Source organism: Acanthochromis polyacanthus, chromosome 4 (assembly GCF_021347895.1).
Source record: "Acanthochromis polyacanthus isolate Apoly-LR-REF ecotype Palm Island chromosome 4, KAUST_Apoly_ChrSc, whole genome shotgun sequence".
Classification (NCBI taxonomy): domain Eukaryota; kingdom Metazoa; phylum Chordata; class Actinopteri; family Pomacentridae; genus Acanthochromis; species Acanthochromis polyacanthus.
This window is the reverse complement of record NC_067116.1, coordinates 3,962,260-3,974,304: the sequence shown is the minus strand read 5'-3', so window position 1 is coordinate 3,974,304 and position 12,045 is coordinate 3,962,260. Positions and strand designations below refer to the sequence as shown.

Below are 12,045 nucleotides of genomic sequence, written 5' to 3'. Positions count from 1 at the left end.
TTTAAAAATTTATATTAAAAAAAAGATCTGTCAAAAATGACTCAAAAAATCATTCAAAAAGACTAAAATATTTTGTATAATTAAAAAGCTGACTAGAACTGTCCCAAATTATTAAAAACTGGTCCCAAATTACTCCAGAATTGCCCAAAATGTCAAAAAGTTGTCCATAATGACCGAAGAAATGGTTAAAACTTGTCTAAAATAACATCAATGTGTCCCAAATTACTCACAAGTTCTCAAAATTATTTTAAAAAAATGTCTAATTTGACAAAAAAAACTTTCCAAAAGTGTCCAAAAATGATTTAAAACATATTCAGAATTACAAAATTATGTCCAAAATGACTAAAAACATTCTGTAACATTACTCAAGTCTTTTTCGCAATTATAAAATCTGTCGAAAACTTACTAAAAAATTATTACAAATGAAAACAAATCTGCTAGAACTGTCAAAAAATTGCTCCAAAAAAATGTCAAAAACATGTTCATTCTCGGATGAACCCTGCGGACTATAATGCTAAGTCATATTTCCAGAGGATGAACCCTGCAGACTATAATGCTGAGTCATGTTTCCATATGATGAACCCTGCAGACTATAAAGCTGAGTCATGTTTCCAGATGATGAACCCTGCAGACTGTAATGCTGAGTCAAGTTTCAGAGGATGAACCCAGCAGACTATAATGCTGAGTCATGTTTCAGAGGATGAATCCTGCAGACTATAATGCTGAGTCATGTTTCAGATGTTGAACCCTGCAGACTATAAAGCCGAGTTATGTTTCAGAGGATGAACCCTGCAGATTTTAATGCTGAGTCATGTTTCCAGATGATGAATCCTGCAGACTGTAAAGCTGAGTCATGTTTCCAGAGGATGAACCCTGCAGACTATAAAGCTGAGTCATGTTTCTAGATGATGAACCCTGCAGACTTTAAAGCTGAGTCATGTTTTGAGGATGAACCCTGCAGACTATAAAGCCGAGTCATGTTTTAGAGGATGAACCGTGCAGACTATAACGCTGAGTCATGTTTCCAGAGGATGAACCCTGCAGACTATAACGCTGAGTCATGTTTCCAGAGGATGAACCCTGCAGACTATAGACTCTAAAGCTGAGTCATGTTTCAGATGATGAACCCTGCAGACTGTAATGCTGAGTCATGTTTCAGAGGATGAACCCTGCAGTCTATAAAGCTGAGTCATGTTTCAGAGGATGAACCCTGCAGACTATAATGCTGAGTCATGTTTCAGAGGATGAACCCTGCAGTCTATAAAGCTGAGTCATGTTTCAGAGGATGAACCCTGCAGACTGTAATGCTGAGTCATGTTTCAGAGGATGAACCCTGCACTCTATAAAGCTGAGTCATGTTTCAGAGGATGAACCCTGCAGACTATAATGCTGAGTCATGTTTCCAGACGATCTTCGGGGTTCTGTTGAATATTTAGTTCTTCTGCCAGCTGATGGATGAGGCTGCCAGTCGGGACTGAAACGATGCTAAAGACTCCGTCACTGTGAATGATGGGATATTTGCTGTGTGGAGGCGTTACCATGGAGACGCCCAGATGTCAGCACATAAATCACTGCAGTCAATCCGGCTGTTAACGTTAGCGGCGTTATTCCGAGCCGATCGCCTTCTAACCGACGTCCAGCTGACAGACGTTCGATGTGTTCGAGTCCTGACAGCCGCTGAGGTTTAGTTTGATGGAAACACGTGACTCAAACCTGCAGAAAATCATTCAAAGTGTGTTAAAAAGTTGCCCACAGCGACAAAGAAACAGTCCTAAATGATAAAATCAGTCTTGAATGACTTGAAAAGTAACTCAGAATAATTCAAAGGTTGTTTAAAGTGACTCAAAAATGTCCAAAATGACAAAAACTCTTCCAAAAACTAGTTCAAGATGTCAAAAAAGACACAGAGAAATTATTCTAAATTACAAAAACAGATCAGAAATTATTCTGAAAAATCACTAAAAATGACCCATTTTTAGTCTGAAATGACATTTTGTCAGAAATAACTCAAATAAATTGTGGAAAATTTGCCTTAAAGCTTTCTCAGAACAACTCAGAAATTCTTCAAAATGACAACAAATTGTCCATATTACTAGTTTGTCTAAAATGACTCAGAACTCTCCTAAAATTTTGCACAGAAAATATTTAAAATGACTCAAAAACTATCCCAAAAGACCCAGAAAGTGTCTCAAAATAACAAAAACTCATCCAGATTGTCTCAAAACCTGCACAAAATGACAACATTTGGTCAAAAATAACCACAACAGACCAACTCAGAATCTATCTGGACCAGAAACCTTGTTCAGAATGACTCTGTCGTCTCGTATTTGTTGGACGCTGTGGAGTCCAGAGATAAAAAAAAATAAACAAAATGACAAAAAACTGCCTAAAATCTGTGAAAAGCATCTAAAATAGCCAGAATCCTTAGAAAAGACTCAGCATCTTCTAAAAATCATGAAAGTTTGTCAAGTTTGTACCACTTAGTTCTGACCCCAGCACAGTTTTTATCTTTTACAGAGAAACTCAGATGGTGAATTTTTAAACTAAATCTAATTTTTTCTCTTATTCTAAACTGGACTTTAGCCGCTTCAACCTGAGCTCTGATTAGATTATTTTTCTGTCTTTAGGATATAAAATCAGACCAGAGACCTTTAATTCTGGTTTAAAACGTGATCGTGATGTTTTTTATGGTTCATCGATTCGTTCTGGAGCGTCTGATTGGCTGATTCCCTCCTGGTGGTCTCTCCTGTCCTCTGATTGGCTGATTCCCTCCTGGTGGTCTCTCCTGTCCTCTGATTGGCTGATTCCCTCCTGGTGGTCTGTCCTGTCCTCTGATTGGCTGATTCCCTCCTGGTGGTCTGTCCTGTCCTCTGATTGGCTGATTCCCTCCTGGTGGTCTCTCCTGTCCTCTGATTGGCTGATTCCCTCCTGGTAGTCTGTCCTGTCCTCTGATTGGCTGATTCCCTGCAGCTCTACTTCCTGTCCGCTGATTGAATTGTGCCGTCTCCGTGTTCTCCAGGTGACAGAATCTCGTTAGACTCGTGTCCAAATGGCGGCCGCTGAGTGATTATCCGTGGGTAAAGGTCGCCGTGGCGATGAGCGATGGGATGTCGGCGGGGCGGCAGCCTTGGAGTGCGTTGCCATGGAAACAGAAAGGATGGGCCGATGGGAGATTTGGGTCTCTCAGGTTCATGGATGTTCATTAGAGAGCTGCTGCAGAAGGAAAACTATAAAAACCCTCAGAGACAAAACAATCCTCTTTTAGTTTCACTTCAGAAATGATTAGAATCAGCTGATGAATAAAATCTGTCACAGCGGTGGATCCGACAGGAGGGAGGTGCTGCTTCTAAAACCAAACATTACGATAAACTCCCTCTACATAAATATTTAATGTGAATAATTCCTTCTTCCTAGAAGTGATACTTAAACTACAGCTTCATTTCACACTGATGTGACAAAAATTCCTCCTAAATTAATCAGAAATGGTCTAAAATGGCAAAGAAAAACTGCTTAAAATGACACTAAAATCATTCAAAATGTCTCAAAACTTGTTCAGATTCACTCAAAACTTAAATTTGTCCAAAATTTCTCAATCAGAGGGACTCGAAATGACCGACTTTTCTGTATTATGTGATTAATTCACAACAGCAAATATGATTTAAAACTTGTTTGAAGTGACTCAAAAATTAAACAGACCAAAATCTTCACTCTTCAAAATTACTAAAAAGTCTCCAAACTGACTCGAAAGTGACTTACAAATTGAAAGGAATGACAAATACCTGACCTAGACAACTGAAAAAATGTCCCAAATGACAAATAACAGAAATAACAGAATGAGAAAGACATGGTTAAAAATGACACAAATTTGCTCAATATGACTCTAAATTTGTCCAAAATGGTGTACAGTTAAAACCAGACTAAGAAAACCTGTCTAAAATTAGAAAAACATGATTACACAAACAGCATTGTTTGAAAGATTATTCAAAATGATTGAATAATCACTTTTCCAAACTCACTCAAAAATTCAGCAGAATGATAAAAACGACTCAACGTTTGCCCAAAATGACTGAAAACATGTCCAAAATGATATAAACCTTTCTTAAAGAGGTGATTAGAAGGAAAAACAACATCATCATGCAATAAAAGAAGCAGAACAAACCTCCATCAGCTCACTTTATCACTCAATAAAAATGGACTTATGTGGAATTTTCAATTAGTATTCCAAGTCCCACTCAAATACATTCTTCCTTGATAAAACTCAAAACTTGTTTTCTCTCCATGATGTCAGTAAATGTAGGTCAGCTGTAGTACCTAGTTGTTCCACCAGGTGGAGTCTCTTCCTGTTTAATCCTGTAGAGACCAGAGGAGACGACTACAGTTACAGCAGAGAGCATTGTGGGAGTTTAGCAGCAACGGGCACCATGACAAAGACTAATGAGGAGGTTAATGTCCACCAGACAGAGTGAAACAATGAGACAAAATGACACAACAGAGACACAAAAGATAAATATGACAATGCAAAGATGACACCAAGCAACAAAAAATTTGACAAACACAAACAGGACACAAAAACGGTAGGAGACACAAAATGACAACGAGACACAAAAGTAAGACACAAAATGACAAAACTGAAACACAAAATGACAAAAAGAAGACAGAAAACAACAAAAATGAAACACAAAACGACAAAAAGACACAAAACAACAAAAATAAGGCACAAAATGACAAAAACAGGACACAAAAACGACAGAAATGAGACAAAACGACAAACGCCACACAAACGACAAAAACGAGACACAAAATCGCAAAATATAAGGACAAAGAAGGTCATGATGTCAGTAAATGTAGATCAGCTGCAGTTCCTGGTTGTTCCACCAGGTGGAGCCTCTTCCTGTTTACTACTGTAGAGACCAGAGGGGTCGTCACTCAGACTACAGTTACAGCAGAGAGCATTGTGGGAGTTTAGCAGCAACGGGCACCATGACAAAGACTTCTGTTCTACTTAATGAGCTCCAACCAGAACTAATGAGTTTAAGATGAACTGGAATCAACTGAATCCCAGTAACTGATGGATCAGACCCAACTGAGGAAGAAATAATGAATGTGAAACATCAGAACGGAACTAATGAACTCAACGTGACATTGTTCAACTGATAGTAGTTGATCAGATGACTGCAAAAAAGTCCTTTGGATCAATAAATACCTTTAAGGAATAATAAAGATTTATCTTAACATTGACTGTTAATTTGAAAAATGTTCAAACTTTGCTTCCCGTCCTCCAACGATCCGTCTCCTTGGACATGTGATGATAAACATAAAGTACAGATCAGGTTTAAGTTCGATACCAGTCGTTTAAATATATTGATCGGCTCTGGTCTATGACATCAGATCAGACTGAAATCACAACGTTAAGTCTGAAAACACTCAAACGCTCTACATTTTAAGAATGATTATAGAACGTAGTAGAAGTACAAGAAGACTTCTCCATGTGTTGCATCAGTTCCAACAAAGCTTTGGACTCAGTAAAGCATCAAATAATAATCCAGACGCTAAAGGACGTAAACACAGATGGAAAGGATTTAGAAAAGACAAAGAATCTCAGCGAAGTGCAGCAGTGAGATTAAACAACGGATATGGTGAAGAGCAGCCAATAAAATGAGGACTCAGACAGGAATATGTCACCTGACCTGTTCTCCTTGTACAAAACATGAAAACATCATGAGGAAAATACGAGGCCTACCAGGAGGATCTATCAGAGGTTAGAACATAAATATCACACATTATGCAGACGACACAGTGCTGATAGAGAACAGTGAAGAAAACCTACAAACCAGAGGATCTATCATTAATACAGAGAGACAAGAACCTGGTCTGTCTGTAAACAAAAAGAAAACAGAAGTCATTTCAAAGAAGAATCTCATCAGTTTGTAGAAGATCTGATCTTCATGTTGGAGGTCAGTAGAACCTTTCTATGAATCATTAAACCAACTGGATTCAGTTAAACTCTGAGATGAAGACCTTTCTGTTGACAGGATACTAAAGATCAAGTTCAGGTTTAGATCCTGATCTGATCTCTGGTCCAGATGTCCTCACTGAGGATTGGTTCTGATAAGAATCGACTCCACATATCAAATTATTCTATAATCGACCAATCAGAGACTCCACAGGACTAATTATTCTATAATTGACCAATCAGAGGCTCCACAGGACTAATTGTTCTATAATCGACCAATCAGAGGCTCCACAGATCTAATTGTTCTATAATCGACCAATCAGAGGCTCCACAGATCTAATTGTTCTATAATCGACCAATCAGAGGCTCCACAGATCTAATTGTTCTATAATCGACCAATCAGAGGCTCCACAGATCTAATTGTTCTATAATTGACCAATCAGAGGCTCCACAGGACTAATTGTTCTATAATCGAGCAATCAGAGGCTCCACAGGACTAATTGTTCTATAATCGACCAATCAGAGGCTCCACAGGACTAATTGTTCTATAATCGACCAATCAGAGGCTCCACAGGACTAATTGTTCTATAATTGACCAATCAGAGGCTCCACTGATCTAATTGTTCTATAATCGACCAATCAGAGGCTCCACAGGACTAACTGTTTCTCATGTCTTTGTCTTCAGAGAGGCTGAAGGTGACTGAGTTTCTGAAGAAGCTCTAGTTGCTTGTAGCAGATCTCAGGTCTCCAAACGGGGATTTTACTGAATGAATCCATTTAATCAGAGTTAATCAGCTGCAGCTCGTCTCCTTCTCTGTAAACCTGCCGGGATCATACAGATCCTGATCTTCCTGTGAGGTTTAGTTTCATCTTCAGCAGATAAATCATCCGGATGTTGTTCCTGCTGCGTAACGTTTCCTCTCAGCCGACCTCCGCTGGAAATTGCATTTTAATGGTGGGAATAAAACCAGTCGTGCTGCTCTGCTGGACATAAATCCAGTTTAGCTTCACCTTCACCAAGGACGCATCAGCGGTTAGCGGCTAGCGGTGTGGGGTCGGCAGAGAGAAAACCTCTTCATCCTTAAAGAACATCCCAGACTGCTCTCTACGTTTTATTCTTTAAGATGTTCAGAACACTTAAATTAAATTAATCTTAATTGATGACCCATCACAAAGACTCTTTTTACTGCAGAATAAATTCATCTTTATTATCCCCTCGGTGTGGTGAAGTTTATCTGTTGGAGGTTTTTTAACTCATCAGTTTTAAACCTCAGTCCAATAATTTGTTAACATTGCTAACGGATGCTACGGATGCTAATTTAGAATCAGTACCTGCTGACATCATCAATCAGTCATAAATGAATTGATCAGACGTCACAGTGATTCTCCTTTGATCTGGATGGAGCTCATTAACCTCCTCAGAAGCCTCTGTCATGGTGCCTGTTGCTGTTAAACATCATTTTTCCACATTTAAAATACTTATTTTTGCCTTTGTTTGACGTTTTCATTTTTCACTCCATTTTGAACAATATATGAGTCATATTGGGCAAGTTTTTGTCATTTTTAACAGATTTTTTAAAATCATTTTGGGCGTTTCTTTAGTGGTCTAGGTCAAGTTTTCGTCATTCCATTCGATTTGTGTGTCACTTTAGAGTCATTTAAAAATCATGCTGCAGACATTTTTATATGTTTGGAAAGATTTTTGTCATTCTGTTCAGGTTTTGAGTCACTTTGGATGATTCTTGAGTCATCCTGGATACGTTTTTATTCATTTATTTTACTGATCCGGTAGCTTTGGTTTTCCTCTCGGTCTCTCTGGGGAAACACTGCAGAACCAGAACCAGAACCAGGAGGAGGAAGGTTCTGGTTCTATAGGATCGAGTTAGAGCAAATGGTTCACTTTTGACGACTCTTTAAAAGACAACTTTTATGATTTATCAGGATTTTAAGCTCAGATTTGGTTTAGTTTCAAGACAGAACTGCATTTAAATGACTAGGAGTTTGAGGATGATCAGAACATCTGATGATTCGTTCTGTTTTTACTATTTCTGGCTGATAAACGGCTTCGATTTTTGAAGATAGCCTGCTGATGGATTCCTGGTATAAAACATCTGCTGCAGTGTTTTGTCCACTTCCTGTGTGTTCAGGCTCTGAATGAGGAGATAATCGGAGGATCGGTGGTCCTGAACTGATCCGACATGAATCCTCTGGTGCTGATCTGGATCCACTGATGGAGCGTTTACAGCCTGTTTGGACCACATGGCTTCAGGTGTCCTCAGACTGCAGGTGTCTCCTCCCTGGTCGCCTCGTCGCTGCTGGTTTTCTGCTCCGTTTCCCAGCAGGCCTGTAGGAGGAGGTGTTCAGGAGATGATGTGATAAAAGCAGCTTCTGTCCGACTGTTAGTGATGATCTGAGGAGCTGCTGAGTCAGGATCTGAGTCATCGTGTTCACAGGATGGCTCTGCTCTGTTACCGTCTGTTGTGTCTCATCTCCAGGAAACGAGGAGTTAGTGTAAAAAGTGTGACAGTCTGGAGGTCAAACTGGACGGTTTGTGTCTTTGTGGTTGTTTTGTGTCTCATGTCTCGGTCCTTCCTTGACCATCGTCTCTGCATTACAGCTATCTAAAAAAGGATAAACTCCAGACAGAGTCTTGGTGCAGTGGGACTGAAAACTGACACTGGAATGATTTAGAACCATCAGAATCTGTCCAGTGACCAGAAAGCTGTAAACTGGTTGGTTGTTTCTTTTGCTTCTGACCAATCAGCTGGCTGGATGCTGCTGGGTTACACACACCAGTTTACACATTCAGCTGCTGCAGGTGTTTAAGCAGACGTCTGCTGCAGAGTTCCTCCTGCTCCTCTGTTCTGCAGCGATGCAGCTCCAACTGGACGGAAACAACACGAGTTTACGTGGAGAGAGATCAGATTACACGTGTTCTAAACATGTTCTAAACGTGTTCCAAACGTGTTCTAAATGTGTTCCATCACTGAGGAGGCTCAACTTCTGGGGAAACAAATCATCATAACAGAAATGAGCACATGATGAGAGAAAGACTTGGACCTCCAGTTTCAGTGCTGATATTTTCAGGGATTCTGAACTCTACAGTCTGAGACTCTGTGAGGAGGTTCTGTTCGTCCTCGGTCTGGGTCAGACCTCCAAAGGACCGTTTAATGGTCCAGAACCACGTTTCTGTTGATCTTTGTGGGAATAAATCAGAGCTCGGTCCTCACAAAGACACAACGATGGATGGATGGATGGATGGATGGATAGATTGCTTGATTGATTGATTATTAATCCTGAGGGAAATTTAATGGACGTGTGTTTGGTGCTGCAGCTGATTAAAGAGGTGAAACTTACCTGTCTGTCTGTCTGCAGAAATGAAGATGCCATTAACCAGATGGCCGTCCCTCCCTTCCCTCCTCCCCCTGTCCTCAGTCCTGAGGTAACAACACAAACTCACAAACACACACACTAACACACATTAAAATGCCACTCTAACAAGTCACCTGATAAATCCGAAGTTCTCATACACAAGTTTTTGCCTTTTTTGCATTCCAGAGATGGGAAAATAACCGCTCTTATTATTCAGATCCATCCATAAACTTTGTGTTTTATACTTGGACATTCTGTGAACCAAACTTTTAGAGATCACAAAGAAACAGAAAACGACCACAGTGAGACACAAAATGACCAAAGAGCTGCAAAAAGACGACAATGATGTGTAAAAGAACTCTACGGACCACTCAGAATTTTGGTCATTTTGTGCTTCCATCTCTCGTCAGAAACCTGCAGATTTTAATCTTTAATTTTCCTCACACCAAACTCCACTCAGAATTCTGATGATTTTTACACTTCTATATTCTGTTCACCAAACTCCAGACAGTTTTTATGACCTTCAGATTCATGTAAATCATTTAAATGTGTGTTTGTGTTTCAGTGTGTGTCTCCGGTTGTCCTTGGTGGCTCCACCCCCAGCGATGGGCTCCGCCCCCCTGACAGCCTGACGCTCCACCCCTCCTCGGATGCTCCGGTGAGTCTGAACCTGTTGCAGCGGATGGACCGGACGGTGACGGGGCTCTGATTTAAACTGATCTGTGGTCTGTTTCCAGGACGAGACGAGCAACGAAGCCGAACTCAACAGCAGGAACAGAAGCAACAACAGCAGCAGCAACAGCAACAGCGCCCCCAAGAGACTGAGAGACGCCGATACTTCCAGAAAGGTACCGAAAAGCTCTTTATACACTCACCTGTCAGGTAATAAACAGGTGCTGTACAAGTCTGTCGTACATAAACATCCATTTATTTTGTCCAAACTCCAATCAGAAACCTGCAGATTTTACTTTCAGTTTCTTCAAAGGTTTATTGGTGTCAGACAGTGTTAGTGTTTCTGAAGCCAGAAGATGTTGAACATTTTGACAATTTTAGGAGAAATTTTCAGTTCTCTCCATCAGATTCTGTAAAGCCGTCCACCTTATCACGGTGGAGGGGTCTGAGTGTCTCTGTGATCCTGGGAGCTATGTTGATGGGGGCAATAGCCCCTGGTAGGGTCTCCCAAGGCAAATTGGTCCTGGGGGTGGGACCAGACAAAGACTGGTTCAGGAAACCCTGATGACAGCAAAGAAAAGGAACACCACCACCTCACCCCAACCAGGGAAACCGGGTCCTCTCCCTGGCGCCAGGTCTGAGGGGGAGATCCTCAGAGAGCACCTGGTGGCCGAGCTTTGGGACCCGGTGGGGTTCGGTCGGGTACAGCCCGAAAAGGTAACACGGGCAGGGGAGGAACCCGGGCTGGTGTGGGAGGTGGAGTGATATATATATAGATACAGATGGGCTCACCTCCATGCACAGCAAGGGTTCTGGAACCAGAATCCTGCAGAGGGGTTGGACTCTCTCCTTTTCTGGAGTTGCCCAAGGTGAGAGGCACCGCGTGGGTATGGGGATACTCAGGCTGCTTTGTTGGAGTTCTCACCGGAGAAGGAGAGGGTCGTGAGTCATAGACTGGTCATAGCAAACACCATGTTGGAGCATTAGGTTGCTCATAAGTGTAACTAGTACCAGAGCACCTTAGGCCAAAGGTCAATGATTGACTTCATAGTCGTGTCGTCAGACCTTTGGCCGAGAGTGTCTCGAATACTTGAATGAAGCGATGTGCAAAGGTGTCACCTAATCTCCACCTGGTGGTGAGTTGGATCTGATGGAAGACTGATGGACAGACCTGGTAAACCCAAACATGTAGCGAGGATGAACTGGGAACGTCTGGCGGAGGACCCTGTCTGTGGGATTTTTTCATCCTGGGGGAGGTTGAGGACATGGAGTCTGAGTGGACCATGTTCAAAGTATCCAGCATCCATTGCAGAAGCAGCTGTTAGGAGCTGCGGCCTGAAGGTCACTCATGCCTGTCGTGGCAGCAACCCAAAAACCGGTAGTGGACACCAGTGGTGAGAGAAGCCATCAGGCTGAAGAAAGAAAAGGTCTCCAGAAGTAGCTGATGGGTACCGGTCGGCCAAAAGGGCTGCAGCAGTGGCAGTCGCAGAAGCAAAAACTCAGGTGTGGGAGGAGTTCGGGGAGGCTATGGAGGAGAACTTCTGGTTGCCCTCAAGGAGGTTCTGGAAAACCGTTCAACACATCAGGAAGGGGAGGTAGGGCTTTACTCAGGCTATGTTCATTCAAAGTGGAGAACTGTTGACCTGTACTGGAGACATTGTCGGGCGGTGGAAAGAGCACTTTGAGGAAATCCTGAACCCGATAATCATGTCCTCTGCAGAGGAAAAAGAGCCTGAAGATTTGGGGGGATCTTCATCCATATCTGTGACAGAGGTCACCAAGGTAGTTCAGAAGCTCCTTGGTGGCACCAGGTGTGGACAAGATCCTCCTGAGATGCTGAAGGTTCTGAACATTGTGGGACTGTCTTGGCTGACACGTCTCTACAATGTCATGTGGGAATTGGGTACGGTGCTGTGGACTGGCAGACCGGGGTGGTGGTTCCGATCTTCTAAAAGGGAGACCAGAGAGTGACTTCCAACTACAGGGGTATCACACTTCTCAGCCTCCCTGGGAAAGTTTCCTCTAGGGTGCTGGAAGGGAGGATCTGA

The 12,045-nt window shown here is 41.9% G+C and overlaps 1 protein-coding gene across 1 annotated transcript in view; it reads left to right on the top strand.

The window, feature by feature from the left end:
- patj (PATJ crumbs cell polarity complex component) overlaps positions 1–12,045 on the top strand; it is a 168,280-nt gene that overhangs the window by 133,768 nt on the left and 22,467 nt on the right. The window contains exons 33-35 of the mRNA XM_051947482.1: positions 9,329–9,395; positions 9,891–9,983; positions 10,063–10,173. Coding sequence (XP_051803442.1) covers positions 9,329–9,395; positions 9,891–9,983; positions 10,063–10,173 — 271 coding nt within the window. The remainder of the gene's footprint in view (positions 1–9,328; positions 9,396–9,890; positions 9,984–10,062; positions 10,174–12,045) is intronic.